Source organism: Stegodyphus dumicola, chromosome 9, assembly GCF_044657685.1.
Source record: "Stegodyphus dumicola isolate Sdum_Otavi_A_Nest chromosome 9, ASM4465768v1".
In the NCBI taxonomy this organism is placed as follows: domain Eukaryota; kingdom Metazoa; phylum Arthropoda; class Arachnida; order Araneae; family Eresidae; genus Stegodyphus; species Stegodyphus dumicola.
The window spans coordinates 133,313,359-133,331,091 of NC_140776.1; the positions used below are offsets into that span (position 1 = coordinate 133,313,359).

At 38.7% G+C, this 17,733-nt stretch overlaps 1 protein-coding gene across 2 annotated transcripts in view; it reads right to left on the reverse strand.

Annotated features, from left to right (window-relative positions):
* Nucleotides 1-17,733, reverse strand: part of LOC118191632 (adhesion G protein-coupled receptor B3-like) — a 140,783-nt gene that overhangs the window by 61,486 nt on the left and 61,564 nt on the right. For both annotated transcript variants that reach the window (XM_085824135.1, XM_035362459.2), the window contains exon 15: nucleotides 9,996-10,125. In XM_085824135.1, the coding sequence (XP_085680261.1) occupies nucleotides 9,996-10,125 (130 nt within the window). The remainder of the gene's footprint in view (nucleotides 1-9,995; nucleotides 10,126-17,733) is intronic.

The window sequence follows — 17,733 nt, forward strand, 5'->3', positions numbered from 1 at the left end:
TCACTCAAAGTAAAAAGCGCCTCCTCAGCACTGAAGGCACAATTTTTACACCAAGTCAAAGAAAGTCAAAGTAGGAATTAGAGCATTTCGAAAACTGATTCTTGCAAAATCTGTACGAGCTTCATAAGAGTTGTATAGCATCAGAATTTATGCGGAAGTTAAGGAATGATAAATCCGTTTCCAATTCAATCCTAAAACTTTGTAGACGCATTGTATATACTCAAATCTAAATACGAAGTTGTAAAATTATGTTTAGTATGAACATAAAATCAATAAAAATTCCTTCTGCACTAATTTGGTAAACAAAAGAGAAATTTTATTCCTTCTATCCATACATAAGTATCAATTTGCAATTGTTAAGAAAGCTTAAGGATAACTGAGATTGGCCGTCTGAGAACATATGTCAAACGTAGCACTTATAATGTAATGAATTTACATTACACTTATAATGTAATGAATTTACTACATCTCCGACGTAGATTTACATTTTTCCATTAATCGCAAATTGGAGGAGATTTTTCATTTAAAATATTTTTTGTCTCCAAGAAGCTTTTAGCTTATTTTAAAGTTAAATGTAGAGGATAAAAGTGACGTTTTGACCACACATTTTCCAAGCAAATCAAATGTACTCCCAAATAGATGACAATACCATATTATTCTTATCAAAACTTGATAATAACGGCAAACGTTAACACTGCTCAATAAAATTTCTTGCCAGCTCATTGTATGTAGAAAACACATGTAGTCGTACATAGATTTACGTTGATAAAGGTATCATAAATGCATTATTATTACGCAGATAAAACTTATTTAATATTTTTCATAATTTTATGTATGAAATTATAGTGAATTCCTGATTTTTCGGGGTAACACCGAGGAAGACGTGAGCAGTTAACTCACAATTAATAGAAGGGAAATTAAATATTATAAGAAAAAGGAATAACTCATATTATAATTAACAGAAAATACGACTAACAATCCACTTGTATTTCCAGATAGTTGAATTTCCGGAATAAGTTCATTCGTTCACGTTAATTAAATAAATATTCAAAACAAAAATTATTTTGCAAATACCGGAAGAACATCATTAAAAATGAAGAAATGGACTTATAAATGACATCAAAAAATAATTTTTTGTCTCTTTATTTCTCTGTATTTTCTGGAGACAAAGGTGTTTTATGCTGAGCGTTTGCGATAGTAATTTTTCCACCTTTTTAAGAACAGCGGAGGGAGGAAGTGCTTGATCTTTTTAGACAGATCTCGGTTAATGCGCCTCCGGATGCTAGAAAATTGACTTTATTTTAAACTCAACTGTCTCTATTATTAAATAATGAAGAATCTACTATATAGGCCCAAATTTTGAATTTCAAATTTGTTTTTTTTATTTATTTCATATTATATGCAGATTTAATGAATTCTTGATTAACAAATTCTGTGATTTAAAATCAAACAAAGTATAAGCTATTTTTTCCAAATTTAATCAAGTAACTCAGGGATTTAAAAAAATACATATTTAGTGCTAAAAACAAAATACTTTTGTCTTCCACGCGCAAGTGTGTTGGAATTCGGCAAAGGGTAAGCTGCTTAATTTTTGTTATTTAATCTGTCAAAATAACTGATGAACGAGCAAAGTATTAAATGCAAATTTTCATCTCTGTTATTATCAGTTACCAGCTGGACCTGTAAAATTATAGTAACTGGACTGATTAAAATCATTTTATATTTTTCTCTTTTCGTAATGACCATTTCAGGCAGCTGGCCGCACAAGCGACTAATTCTTTAAAAAAGAAACACATATCATTAACACTCGAATAAAAATTAGAATGTTTATTTCTGGACATAAGGAGTATTAATTTATGTTTATTCGAATAAATTAATGGCGTCATATAGTGATAGTGATAGTGATAGTGACGGAGGACGTGGCCACCACCCCTTTACTATTAAGTTAATTAGCATATAGGGCCACGTGCGCCCTTATACAGAGTAAAGCCAGAGAGGCCACATGGGAGGCTTGCACAAGGCGCCCAAACCCAACGCCTGGACCATCCGGTTGGCAGTTCCGCGAACCAAATGCCACCGGGTAGACACCCGTCCAAAGTGCCCGGGTCCAGTGATTTTGAATCTTCAAGAGTAGCATTATACATGGCTAAACAAGGGCAGATATACATTAGTAGTTATTTACATGCTTCTGTTAATACATATTTGCTGACATGCAATCCAGCACTGTTACATACATATACTTTCTAAATACCTACATGACATTACCTTAATTTGCTTTGGAATCATAAGACAGAGCTATTATATACACTTAGCACAATAAAAATAAAAATAAAAATAAAATAATAATAATAATAATAATAATAATAATAATAATAATAATAATAATAATAACATACATTAGGACACGCTTGCCCACACTATATACACGCATCGCAGACATACCTAGATTACTTATGCTTGAATGATACTGATTTACATTGAAATTTGCTGACATACTGACCAGTTATATTTACACATGGCATAAGTCTGGACCCATGTCCATTAGCTTATCAAGTATATGAGTAATTTTGTTGGTCTGGTGTCGCTGCTTGACCATAAATCTGTTGAATGCCTCCCTGTTCGTCTGCGGGAACGGAATGTGCATTCCCTCCGTGAGAGGACATTCATGAACGTAGTGTTCTGCTGTGCCCAGATCGCCGCAGCAGTACTGATCCGAATTGGAGATTCCAAATCTCTCAAAATATACTGGAAAGGGCCCATGCCCTGTGATGTAATACACCATTTGTGGCCGTGCAACCAGTAGTTCCCTATCTACTTTAGGCAGAAATGTATGCGCTCGGCGGCCTGTGTCTTCGTTGTCCCACGCAGCCTGGCAGAGTGCTAGAGCTGTGGCGCGCAGATTCCGTTTTAAATGAGAAACCGGCCATGGGATTTGTACTGGGACTGCTTCGACGTTATGGGCTGCTTCTTTTGCAAGCCGATCTGCAGTCTCATTACCATGATTCCCGATATGGGCTTTCGTCCATTCTAGATTAATTTTTAATTCTTTATGAGTACGGAGGTATTCCTGAATAGCTGCTATTATTGGAGAACTGTGGGTGGGGTTAAGGATGGCGCATAACGTAGACAGGCTGTCTGTTATTATGTAACTATTGTATAGCCTCTGCTGAATTATCGCTTGCAGTGCATAGCTTATAGCTGTGGCCTCGCTTTGGAAGACACTATTGTGCGCTTCCAGATGCCCCTTCCATTGGCTTATTATTCTACCCTCTTTAAGTGCTGCATATGCACAGCCCACACTGTCGTCTGTTTTAGATCCATCCGTATAATAGGTAACATCTATGTTCGTGGATCTTGTGGTCTGCTTTAGGTTGACATTAACACCCCGTCCTTGCAAAGACGGGTGCCTGTCAAGGCTGATGACTGCTCTTTCGAGGTTATCTGCAGTAAACACCTCTTCCCCAAATTGCGTTGTTTGGCCGAATTGCTTGACTATCTGGTACGTAGCTTCCTTCTCGACACTAATGGACAAGGGTAGTATGCCAGCCAGGACTGCCAGTGCATTGGTCGGGGAAGTTCTGAATGTTCTCGTGATATTTAATAAAAACGGCCGTTGGACGCTTTGCAGATGCTTTACTTTTCTGCCCTGCATCGGTAAGGCCCAGACAGCTGCTCCATACGTCACGATCTTCTCAGTGACGGTGTTATAGAGGATCTTAAGGATATGGGGGTTGAGACCCCAGCGATATCCTTTCATCATCTTGAGCTGCTGAGCGATGCTTGCTGTGCGCTGTTTTAGGGAGAGCACATGCGCTATCCAATTCAGTTTGTCATCAAATATTATTCCCAAGTATTTGAGTTCTCGCTTGATTGCAAGTCGTTTCCCATTGAGCGTGATGCGTGGTTGTCGCGTTAGGGAGCCTCCCTTTTTTGGAATCAATAAAACTTGGGATTTTTCTTCGGAAATCTTCAACTTCAGAGTTGCACATCGCTCCTGAAAGAGGTCGCAGGATTCTTGGCAGTTTCTCTGCAATTGCTCTCTAGTGGGGCCTTGTACTGTTAGTGCCGTGCCATCTGCATATGCAACTATTTTCGTGTGACTTGGCCACGACTGTGTAAGTATACTATTGTACGTTAAGTTCCATAGGAAGGGTCCCGCGCAGGAACCCTGCGAACATCCCCTTGTTTGATTATTTTGTAGTATGCCACTATTATGCTACAGAATTAGTTTTCGTTCTGCGAGATAGTTCTCCAGTGTCCGATAGATATTCCGTGGACAGCGGGAGTTCCTTAGTTCCCGTAGGATTGCCGGCCACCACAACGTGTCAAAGGCACTTTTGAGATCGACTGAGATGAACGCGGTGTGATGACCGGACAATCTGTTTTGTAGGAGACATTCTTTAACCTTCATGAGAGCATGGACGGTGGATCTGCCTGTACGGAACCCATATTGATCCTCGCTCAGGTAATTACTAAAGTGCAAGTGATGTCGGAGCCTGTTCACTAGCAACTTTTCAAATGTCTGACCAAGCGCTGATAGTAAGCATATTGGTCTGTAGGCATCCGCTTTTCTCGGATCCTTGTTCTTTTTAAGGAATAGAATTACTTGGCCGATCTTGAAGCACCTGGGGAACATGCCAGTACTTAGTAGCTTGTTGAATAGCTGTCGAAATAGATTGATATTCGAACGCACAATGAGTTTAATTATACGATAGTCTACTCCGTCCGGCCCAGGTGCTTTCTTTTGCGGTAGGCACTTTAAGACGTGCAATATTTCTTGTTTTGTGAAACAAGCATCTTCTGCTTCTGCAGTATCAATATCCGAGGTATCATATCGGATTATTCTATGTGCTTGCGTGTCTTCGGAGGGGTTGTCTGTGGCGAAGACCGCCTTCACGATTTCTGCAAGCATGGTCTCTGTGAGTTTATTGGAGATCTCTGGGACAGGTAGCAGATGGAAGGAGGCGGGTTTGAAAAGCTTACATGTGGCAATCTTGTGGTGTATGCCATGTATTTCGGTATTTTCCGTGCAAAAGTTTCTCCAGCTTTCCAGTTTAGCCTGTAGGATCATTTTCTTATATTTTGCTCTTTCCTGTTGAAAGGTGATGAGCGTGTTAGAAGAAATATTGTGACGCCGCTCCTGCTTAAGACGGCGTCTAAGAGCGCGAACTTTCTGCTGCTCTCTGAGATGACTGCTCCACCAGTTTAAATTAGAGATCTTTTTGGTTGTTCTGGTTGGCAACAGTTCATTACAAACTGTTCTTATGGTGGACATTATGTCACTCGTGATAACTTGTAAGGCTTCGGTGGTAGTTGCTTGTTCGATCAACTCTGCGAAGTGGGCAAGTTGGGATTTAAGGGCTGCAGCAAATGTCCTTACTTTATTACCTGCAAATTATACCTCTTGATTATCGAGGTGGCTGTCTCACTGGCGATAGAAAATCTAATATAATTGTGGTCTGAAAGGCTTAAGCCTTCCACGACAGTCCAATCCTGAATCTTTTCCGCAATTTGCAATGTTGCTACTGTAAGGTCGGGCCATCCCTGTGAGTGGACGCGATCGAAGGTGGGTGCAGCATCATGACGATTAAGTACGCTCATATTTTGACTAGAAAAGAAATCTTCTAGCATCCGGCCTTTAGGATCAGTGCTGGCATATCCCCATGTGGAACTGTGGGCGTTGAAATCCCCAGCACATAAGATGTTATGGGACCTGTACCGCTGAAGTAGTTGCTGCATTCGCTGGATAGTTTTATCTGTATTAGCTGTCGGAGGGGAGTATAGTGAGACCAAGAGAACCGTTATGTTGTGCATCTCAAGAAGAATAGCCACGAAGTCTCTTTCTGTGGTGATGATAACCGGTGTCCACGCTGGGTTGCAATTGATCAGTATTGCACGGGGTGAATCGTTAACATCTTCTTTTTGGTACACTGTCCATTGTAGAGGATAGCCTACCGCTTTTCCCTTCAAGCAGTATGGTTCTTGGGCAAATATTAGATCAACCCCTTCGGTTGCGGCATATGCGACAGCTTGTGCCGTGGCTGCTTTGGCATGTTGCAGATTAATCTGAAGGCACCTTATTGGTGTTTGAACTGGGATCGTGTCCGTATTAATGTCCGTTATCAGTGCAGCGTCCAGTTGCTGAGGTGGCTGGGTTAGACTATTACTGGTATGAGGTGCAGAAGTAACTGAAGGCTGTGACGTACTTGCTTCTGTATGGGTGTTCACAGACACTTTCTCTTCAGTATTCCGTTGCGCTACGGACGTTGTCAACTGCCCGTTGATAAATTGCGCATTCTGCTGCATAGGCAGGTATTGTATCTGGTACCCAACCTGTAATTTGCGTCTCCGCAATTAATGCATGATGGTTGGTCTCCAGTGCAGTCTCTGGTTGCGTGAGCGCCGGAGCAGAAACCGCAGAAGATCTTGGAGGACCTGCACACGTCCTGGCTGTGTCCAAACTGTTGACAACAATAGCATCTTCGTACTCCAAGGAACTCAGAGATGCCATGCGCCTGCCATGCCGTGAATATGCGCTTTGTCTTGATTGCTGCAGCAAATCCTTCTGTGGAGCACTCGATGATCCATTTGACCCTCTGTGGGCGTCGCTCACGCAGACGGAAGAGAATCTTGAAATGCAGGTCGGAGATTCCTGCTGTCGTGCTGAGCTCAGAGATGAGCTCCTCTGGCTTGGTATGCTCCCCGACATTGTGTACTGCTATTCTTGGTCGACGTCGCTGTTTCCTCTGTATATCTATATCGATGTCTGCTTTTTGAAGATGGTCCTTTAACTTGTCAACTTCTTCGGGGGTATCACAAAAGACTTCCAGACCTCCTTGCGGGGCGGGCTGTATTCTCCGTACTGCTACGGGGATTTTGTCCAAAGGGACCTTGTCTTGTAGAGCTCTCCGCAAATCGTCTGTTGGCTTTTTGGTCTTTGGTTTAATCACGAGATTGGGCTTACTGTTCTTGCGCACGGCCTCTGCAAAGCTTTGCGGTGTACTGTTTACTGTTTGCGGAGGGGCCTGCTCACAGGCGGGCTGTTGCGCAGATGGAGAGGGAGTATGCACTGTACCACAGCAAACAAAAGTAGAGGTATTGGTACCTGCCTCTATTGCTGGCGGTTTGGGGCGATACTCTGTACCCTCTAAGGCAAGGCCTTGGAGCACAGATAATGCGTCCTTCAGTCTATTCCTTAAATCTTGAGGGAGAAGGTATCTACCTCCTCGGCTTGTATCGGTGATATTCCGGATCTCGTTGGCTAGTGCAGCGATCTTTTCTGGTGTTGTCCGATCGGACTCTAGCAATTCTGCTGAATTAAGCTGTGTTGAATTACTGGCTTCCTCTGGGAGCTTGGACTGGCGGGTCATGTCACAAGTAGAAGCGTGATCCTTTAAATTGACACTATGGGAGTCGCTGGGTAACACGTATAATGCACTATTGAAATCACTCTTGACACTGATGTGTACACTAAAATACGCTTATTTCAGCGTTGTATGCACTTAAAAACACTGTACGATACTATTCACACTAGCTATGACACTAGTGTCGCACTTTAAATCACTGAAGAGAAAACTAACTTCACTGAAACAAAGCCTAGCGTTACTTGGTCACTGCAACAAACACTATACTTCTAGCTGAGGGCTTTAACTAGTGGCCATGCACTATTCATTCACTTAAAGACACTGAAATTGATATTGGAACAATTTGCACGTATTTACACTTGTGATGCACTGTATCTTAGTTCAGTGTTGCTTGAACACTGAACTAAATCACGCACTATACTTTACCGACGCTTTGACTAGGGGCTGGGCACGTTTAATTCACTTATTAGCACTGTTGTTGACACAATTTGCACATATAAGCACTAACGAAGCTTCAATCGTTGAGCTATAGCACACACTTATCGTGAACTGAAGACTGATGGTTATGCACTATCAGCTCACGTTGTAACACTGGATGTGACTCTAAATAACGCTTGTAAATTGACGTTTAATCACTGAATTAGCCCACACAGTACATTAAACACTTTCACTGTAAAGAACACTGTTTCACTCAGCACTATAATAACTTTGTAAAAAGAATGGCACTTAAATACCTTGTGTAATTACACGTATTATCTTATTTATGCCAACGTGGAGACTCTAATTGTACACTATGTGATAGTTTGTCTGGTTCACAGGAAATTACAATCTGCTATACTTAAATATTTACTCATAACACAAAGTAATCATGTAAATAGCACTAAGAGTTAGAAAATTACTACAATTTAACTGAGGATTGCTAATTGAATAGGACTAATTAATACTAATTAAATTAAAGTACCGAATATATGGTAAACAGTCACTTAAATACTGTAAAGTCTGAGTGAATACAAGATACAAAAATCAGAGTTATGTAGGTATGAAGTACAATAATCAAAATCAGCACTGTTAATTAGCTTAATTAGAGGCGGTTAATCAACGGTGAAACACTTTTAAATCTGTAGCCTGAAAACACATAAATACATGGTAACAGATACTTGATAAATTTGGCCAGAGTACCAGAACTGTTATAAGGATACTGTTATTTGGTCAGTTAATTAACAGTAATTAATTAGAATAGAGAACTGAACGACAAGAATTAAGAGTCTAAAAGTACCTAGGTCAAACTTGGGTCTGTAACAGTATTATTAAAGTACTAGTTAAGAATTATTACCAGAAGTTAAGATTTAGGTAGGTTGTAATTAAAATTAATTAGTTACTTAATCAGCGCTTAAAGCCTACCTTGGCCGATATCGCTTCTCTGTTGTCTTGGTCTGCTTCTATATACACGTAATCCAAACAAACAGCACATGCACAAAATATTCACCACACCTATGCATGTAAACAATATCGCGCAGTTATCAAATTTCAAAGTCCGGAATTAGCACAAAATTGTTATCTCGGGTTATACACGTCCGATAATTAAGAAAGATATGTCTCTGTGATCCTTGAGACTTCAGAAATCCGAATCCGTTAATTCCAATTAGCTGCTTTAATTAGTTGACTAATTAGCAAAATTAGGCAAGGAGTCCCAGTCCTTTCTCCTTCCTTTGTTAGATGAAGAATGAGGGACTTCGACGGGGGGTCAATGGAATGCGGATGACCGTTGTACGGGTGTTGAAACGTTGGAAAGGTCAGGGGTCATGGGAACCACGTGGCTGTAAATTCGCTTAATTTAAGAATTAATTACTCCCGTTCTAATTGTCCATTGGGCTTGTAATTAGCATCAAAATTCTCCTTGGGAAATCCTCTTTCCAATGATATCCAATTTAATAAGCGTCGGCTTCCAATGGCTGCTCGGCTATCGCTTGAAGACTGCTAGCTGGAATCACCACGCTGAACGTATTGCTATAAATATTAATTACTTCGTAATTAATTAACCGTTTGACGTATATCCAAAAATTCGGTATCCGCGTATTCATCAAGCTGTTATCTATCCAATGCAGTTTGTTTCAGAACCTGAAAATAAAAATTTCCGCTACTACGGAGAAAAAACACGGAGCTGCAGAAACACGACCTGCTCCTGGCTCTGCTGAGCGATCTCGTGAATGGCGTCATATAATTTAAACAAAATGTAGTTTGAAATTCATTTTTAAACTAATCTCTAGAGAAATAGCAATTTTCGTAAAACTAGAATTTCCAGAACGCCGATTTCAATCAGACCTTTCCTCAAGAGTTTTATTAAATTCAACTCAAACAAAAATCAGCATTTCGTTTATAACTAGAAAGTTCTCTGAAGCTGCTGAACTTAAAGTGAAGCTTCATGACACTACATAAGCGATTACAATTTGCAATCTGAGATATATTGTATTTTGCATAAGTATAAAAAGTAAGGCGAGAAAATAAGTCATGAGATGCTTCAAACCTTCAAAATATGATACAGAATACATTATGCGAAAGCCATTGAATTATCAATATTACATTTGAATTATTAGCATTAGCCAGCTTATCTGATTAAAAATTTTTACATACCTGCATAGAATTCGTTAAAGAGAAGATCAGTTGGAGGCTGGTATTGTAAGAGTCTTCGACGGCCAGTATACCAAAAAACCAGTTAATGGCAAAAAATGGCAACAGTGTGATTCCTGCCCTCATAGAATTTCTGAAAAAGAAATGGAATTAAAAAATATCTGAAATAGAAACTGCGAGGAAAATTAGGAAGAAGAACCATTCCGTTCGATAATATTTATAAACTAGTTTAATGTAAAAGAACTTAATGAAACTAAAAATAGCTTTAGGAAACTTAACGAGGTATTAGAACTAATCATTAAATTTAGCAATGCCTTTGTAAATGACATTTTCAATACTTTAATTCTTCTGTCGAACTACATGCTGATTTGATTATAGTAGAGGACATGAAGGTATACGCTTTAAGGAAGCTAAATCTTCGTGAAGCAATTCCTGAGAGAAATTGGCTCATATTTGCATTATACATCAGGAAAAACGCCCACGCAACCTATTCCCTGTCAGAATTCAAACCAGGGTGGAACCTCCAAAGTTCAATAGTTTCATACAGCGGCCACTGAATGAACTTTTTCCAATGGCGGGCACCTGCTGTAACGGCATTGGCCACTACTAAGGCCACAGGTGGTGGCCATTTTACTGTGGAGGCACCTCATAGGCGGTCACCGTTACCTCCTATGAAGGGACAAACAGGGCCCTCTGGTATTGAGGTCAGGCTTCCCTATCCACTATATCGTCTGGGCGACCCACTGAATGAATAAAACCCACCGGCTCGTTGCAATACATTAATTGTTTTCAAACCTGTTTAGTCAGTTAAAGAAAAAAAAATTTTGTGTAAATCGCTTTCGTATTTGAATTTGATGTTTAGTCGCTCAGAATAAAATTGCATTAATTATAACACGTTTACTTCGTTTTTGAAGCATAAAATATACGTAATACTTATCTTCATGTATGTGAACGCATACATATACAGTTGAAACTACCTTGCATAAATGTAATTCATTCGCCCCTGATGATAGAATGTCATCCAAAATGTTCGTGTATGGAAAGTATTTTGCTAACAGGAATTAATGTAAAATGGAATTATCCGTTCTCGGACCTATCCGTTGCAACTGTCTCGGACCACAGACAGTTGCTTAATTAAACATTACAAGAGTACATTTTGCCCAAAGTACTAACACAAAAGCAATGACAATCATTAAATTTCAAGAAGCAATGGTAAACATAATATTAAAAAATGTGTAATAGATGATTTCCTTAAGTCACAGTATTTAATTTAATTATGCCTGTACGAAGAACAGATGACATAAATGGAAGGTGACTAGGTAAAGGATAGAAAGCGATTTGTCATTTGCTTGAGGAATCAAATAAAAACATCATGTATCTGTCTTATTGATGTATTTTTGTTTACCTTTTCTTGTCACTAAGCATTATTCTGTCCTACTCGAGAATCAATGCACCTCTATTTCAGTCAAAATTTATCCAATGTGATTTTCTGATGTCTACGTTTTAAAATGCTTCTTAAGTGATACTAGGTAAGGTCGCTGAAAACGCTTATGCTGTAGCTTGCTAAAGCAATCCTTTGTTAAGATACTATATTTACGAGAAATTCGAAGTTTGCATATCAAAGGAGTATCATCTTCTTTTCCTTCATGTTCCTCTAATGACATTTCCTCCACAACTGCCTTTTGTTGCTGTTCCAGAAGTTGTTCCAGTTCTTTTTTGTAGAACTCATTTTTATTTGGAACTCGAGTAACTCTTTTGTGTCTTCAATGTTAACGTCTGAGCCCATAATTTTACTTACTTAAATTCTAGACCCGATAGCATAAATAACATTACGAAAATTCTAAATGTTAAAACATTCAAAGCTTCTGCTTGCTACATAATCTAGCCGTAATTTCCTTTATATTGATTTAAAGGTCCTGTAAATCACTTGCTGCCAGGCTTTGTTAAATCTCTAAGTGTTCATTCTGTGCCAGAGGCTTCCTTAAATCACTTTTGAAAATGATTTTTTGCCGACTTGTATTGCTCATAAATAGAGACAATTCTTTACCCGAGAAAAGCTTTCTACCCATATTATTTGTTCGTGAACAGAGCTGCTCATGAGTGGGTTCGTGATCCGAGGTGCCACTATATGCATATAAGAGAAGTCTATACTTAATATTGTTGCGTGCGTACGGGTTCGTTATGAAATGAATGCACAAGTCCGATGAAAAATGAACAAAAATTTATTATTATCACAACAAAAATGCTTAAATTTTCGCAAATTATCATGCAGTATTACAATATCTCACAGTAGTTTTCTTTTAACTACTCAAATGTCCAATAGAACGTAATTCAAAACAGCTAAAGAACGCTAATCCGCGAATTCGCTACAATCAACAACAGTAGTTTTCTAAACAACAACAAACTAAGCAACTACTACAAACTGAGATGTTTTCCTCCTTTTATAAGATTTTAAAATCACGCGCTAGAATTTTCCAGTACTTTCTCGAAATCAAAAAGAGATATTTATTTATTTAATGCACGCGCTCTTGTATTTTCAATTTTCCGGCTTAGCTTTCTTTTAAGATTCGTCACGCGCTGCACTGCGCGAGAAATAAAACCATTTAATTTGTAATTGAACTAACATTAGCTTTTAAATACCAAATTCGTAACACTGCCCCCTTCCCAAGGACTGCACGTCCCGGGCAGTACAATCCCTGGACAGGAAGCTAAACTTACAACTGTGGCATAAATGCAACTGAGGCATAAACATTACATCACAATATCAAACAACATGAACAATAAATGCAATAACTAACTTAAACACATCAAATGCTATCAAATACTAAATACAAAACAAATACTAAATACAAATCAAATCAAATACACATTTAAAAACATAAAGGACCATGGTCTAATACTATTTACAATTATTTACATTACGTACTATGGCCATAGTAATGAGCTAACCTGTCGTAATGAACGACTTTAGAGTTCGAAGACTTACGAATCCGAACCATGACGTCATTTAGTCTGTTCAGCACTGTATACGGATCATCCGAAGGTGACTGTAATTTAGGACTCAGTCCTTTTCGTTGAATCGGGTTCCACAACCACACCTTGTTTCCTTTGTTGGATCTATGTCTAGTAGCTCGCGTGTGGTAGCTGGTCTTCACTTTCTCCGTCGCCAAGTTGACTCGCTTTCGTGCAGAACGGTGCATCCCCTCAAACCGGGCCTGGACATTTTGGATGTGTTCCTCAGGCGATGAAGGCGCATCCGTACGGCGAGCAAACAGGCGGTCACAAGGCAGACGAAGGTCTCGACCGAAGAGCTTCTGAGATGGAGAATAGCTGGTAGTCTTGCGTTTCTTTTCGACCCTAGCATGATTTCGGCGGCTTCCCGAGCTGGGTCTTTCGGACAAGGCGTCGGCATTTGCAAGTGAGGATCTCTTCTGAGGATGGATAGTCATTATCACCAGATGCTGAAAGCAGTTTGTTGTTTTTGAAGTCTAAGGAAAAATTGTATTTCCTTAAAAAGTCCAATCCGAGTATGCATGGATCTGTGATATCCGCCACATAAGCCATGTGATGGTAGGCGGCACTTCCAAACGTGATGTTTACGTTTATTTTCCCAGTTATGTCGATCTTATCACCAGACGCAGTCTGAAGGGTAACACAGGATGGCGTCCAAATAAGTTTATCTTTAAACTGTTCAGCTAAATCTTTCCTAATGATGGTAACATTAGCTCCTGTGTCAATGATCATATTGCAAGGAACTCCATCGATATTCCCATTGATGGACAGTCCGTTATTGTTGCCACTCACTATAGAGATCTTAAGCGCTTTAAAGCAGGGTTTTTCATTATCTGGCAACCTTCGTTCCTTGATATGGTCATTAATTTGTTTCCTGCGTCGTTGCTCAGAAATTGTCTCAATTTTCGTACCCTGGGGTGTTCTGCAATTCTTTCGTACGTGGCCTTCAGCTCCACAGTTCCAGCACTTTGGTTTCTTGTCAGTCCTTTTCCTTCCCGTGGCATTTAATTGTCTGTTTAAATCGTATGCCTTATTTTCCGTGCTCTGGGGAGTTCTGCAGTTCCTTTGTAGGTGGCCTTCAACTCCGCAATTCCAGCACTTTAGGGTCGGTTTTGTTTCACCACTATTCCGTCTTAAAGCATTCACTGGTCTTGTCAACTCATCCGTTTCATTATCCGTGCCCTGGAGTGTTCTGCAATGCCGTCGTAGGTGACCTTCAGAACCACATCTCCAACATCTTACAGCCATTTTGTTCTCACTGCTACTCCGTATCAAAGCATCGACTTGTCTGGATAAATCATCTAAACGAGCCATCAATTGGTCCACTGGCTCATGGACTCGCACAGCTCTAACTGGGTAGCGATCTCTACTAGTTGCTTGCTGGGCTGCCTCGAACTCCATGGCGTACAACAGAGCGCTTTTTATGTCCTTTACATCTGCCATTCGAAGAGCTTTCTGTATTTCAGGATCCCGGATGCCGTCGATGAAATATTGCAGCGACAGGATTTCTCTTGTTTCTGTCGGGCACTCCGAAAAGGCGAGGTGGGACAGCCTTTCAACATCCGTGGCGAGTTCCTGGAGTGATTCGGTGGGCTTCTGTTGATGAGATTTTAATTGAAGCCTGCTGTAGTCTTTTAAACACTTCTCCCCAAAGCGCAGCTCCAAGGCGCCGGACAGAGCTTCAAAATCTAACCTTTCGTTTTCGGGAAGAGTCTGAAGGATATCCGCTGCGTCGGCTCTTAAAGAAGCGGCGAGATGACATGCCTTAGCTTGGGAATCCCATCCATTCGCATCCGCCACGATAGAAAATTGTGTCTTATACACCTGCCAGGAGGTCTTCCCATCATATGTGGATAGCTTCAGAGGTGGACGAGCAGGCATTGGTAAGAATTTAAAATCATCACTCCTGCTCCCTGCCGACGCTACGAATTTCTTTAAAGTATCCATTTCTTTGGCAACTGCAGAAACTCTCTCATCAATTTGTTGTTCGATTTGGTGTTGGACGGCACAAACTCTTCCTTCAATTCGTTCCTCCACAGCAGAAACTCTCCCTTCTATATGTTCTTTCACAGAAGAAACTCTTTCTTCTATTTCTTCTTTCACCGAAGAAACTCTTTCTTCAATATGTCCAACTTTATTTTCAACTGCGTCAATTCTGCCTTCCATAGCTTCAAATTTATTTTCTATTATGCAAGTAATTTCTCTTTTCATTTCTTCTTGACCAGCTTGAACGGCTTTCATTTCGTCCTTAACGGATTCCTGGCCCAATTTCATTTCTTCCTAAACGGATTCCTGGCCCAATTTCATTTCTTCCTTAACGGATTCCTGGCCCAATTTCATTTCTGCTTTAACGGATCTAATCTCTGCTTTAACAGAGTCTTTCATCTCTTCTTTAAATGATGCTTGGCCAGCTTCCATCTTTTCTTGGAATGCAGCAAAAGCACTAATGAACTGTCTCAATTGTTCTTCCATCGCTCTTGTTATTGGCATTCAAATCCCACTTCTGACACCAAAAATTGTTGCGTGCGTACGGGTTCGTTATGAAATGAATGCACAAGTCCGATGAAAAATGAACAAAAATTTATTATTATCACAACAAAAATGCTTAAATTTTCGCAAATTATCATGCAGTATTACAATATCTCACAGTAGTTTTCTTTTAACTACTCAAATGTCCAATAGAACGTAATTCAAAACAGCTAAAGAACGCTAATCCGCGAATTCGCTACAATCAACAACAGTAGTTTTCTAAACAACAACAAACTAAGCAACTACTACAAACTGAGATGTTTTCCTCCTTTTATAAGATTTTAAAATCACGCGCTAGAATTTTCCAGTACTTTCTCGAAATCAAAAAGAGATATTTATTTATTTAATGCACGCGCTCTTGTATTTTCAATTTTCCGGCTTAGCTTTCTTTTAAGATTCGTCACGCGCTGCACTGCGCGAGAAATAAAACCATTTAATTTGTAATTGAACTAACATTAGCTTTTTAAATACCAAATTCGTAACAATATTATGCCAAAAAAAGACTTCATTTCGCATAGATTTTGAATACAATTCAATGGGTTTCGGAAGCGATCAGACCCAGGAGAAAAACATATTTTTTTTTCTGATGTTTACTGTCTCCTGCAGTTGTTAAACACCTCAAAGACGCATTTCTTGTTTTCAATAAGAAAATTACATGCCCTGCCAAATAAAAGGTATTGCATATTCAAAGCAAAACGTTTGTTGTAATCTTAGAGCGCAGGCAACACGTTGAAATAAATATGCAGTAATTAGTTGAATAATTAAGCCTCTGTATCTGAAATTCTAAAGATATGCTCATTTTAAATTTATTTTGCGATATTGCTATTGAACTGAATTTTATGGTTTGAGTACGTAGAATATGATATTCAATAAATAAAGGTAACACACAGAACGTAATTCAAAATCTGAAACCTTTCAAAATTTTATTATTATTATTATTATTATTTTGTGTCGAATAAATAAACTACGTAATATATAGCAACATTATAAGCGTATACATCATGTTGAATTTTTTTCATTCTTGTATTCCTTATTGCAAACAGAAGAGGGCAATGTAACACCGAATAGTTTCTTTAAAATATTTTTTATTTCTTCACTTGTATTGTAATCACGAAAAATTCCGGGTACCATATTACAGGGTTGCCACTCAAACAGGAGAATGAAATTCCCTGACTTTTCCAGGTTTTCCAGGTGCGTTTCAAGAAAATTCCAGTCTATCCGCGTAATGTAAGTTGGCTACGCTAAGAGGTAAATTATGGTATTACTTGTATTGTGTAGCAAATTCACTTAATTATTCAATAAATCCCAGAGGACATTTATTCTTAATTATTCTTGATATACTTTGTTTGATAATTTTGTTTACTTTTCCACTTAAGAAACTTAATAAAATTTAAGATATATACATTGGATAACAAATGTATGTTTTATTTAATTATTACTCATGATCATCACCAGTTCAACACGAGGCTAATCCGGTCCTTATAAATCACAACGCAATGCTAAATAGTTAGGTTAGATTTTAGGTAAATTTAATTTGTGTGAGGTATGTTCTTAAAAAGCACCTTAATACTTGAAAACACAAATATAATTATAATAGTTGTTGTTTTCTCCATTGAAGATTGAGATTAGAATCTTCCCAATCTGGAATAAAATAAGGCTTTTTTTGCAGACATTCTGCAGCTAAACGAAAGAAAGAAATCTATTTTAATAAATTGAGGTATTTTATATTTAGTTCGCAGCATACATAAGAAAAAAATATGTGCATTAAATTTCGTGATGGTATGTCATCATACTGCTAGAATTAATTTCAAGATTATGCCAGAGAAAATTTCCTGAAATTTAGAAATATTATTTACTAATAATTAATAAATTTAGAGGGAAGAAGCAACATTAAATTATACGAATAACATAAAAATAAAGACAATTACTTAAAAATTGAATTAGAATAATCAACGATATTTTAGCGAATATAGTTATATTACATGGTTAGCCTAGATGACAGATTACTATTTTTTATTTTACTGCAAAATGGCAAGGTATTTATTAAAAAGAAAAGTTTAAAAAGGTTTGCGGTAAAATTCTAGTATACGGTAAGGCTTTGGCACGATTTTGAAATTTGTCGCCAAGACCAAAATGACCCGTTTACTGAGCATCATCATGTCGCCAAATCCATACACGGAGATTATTTTAACCAAAAAAC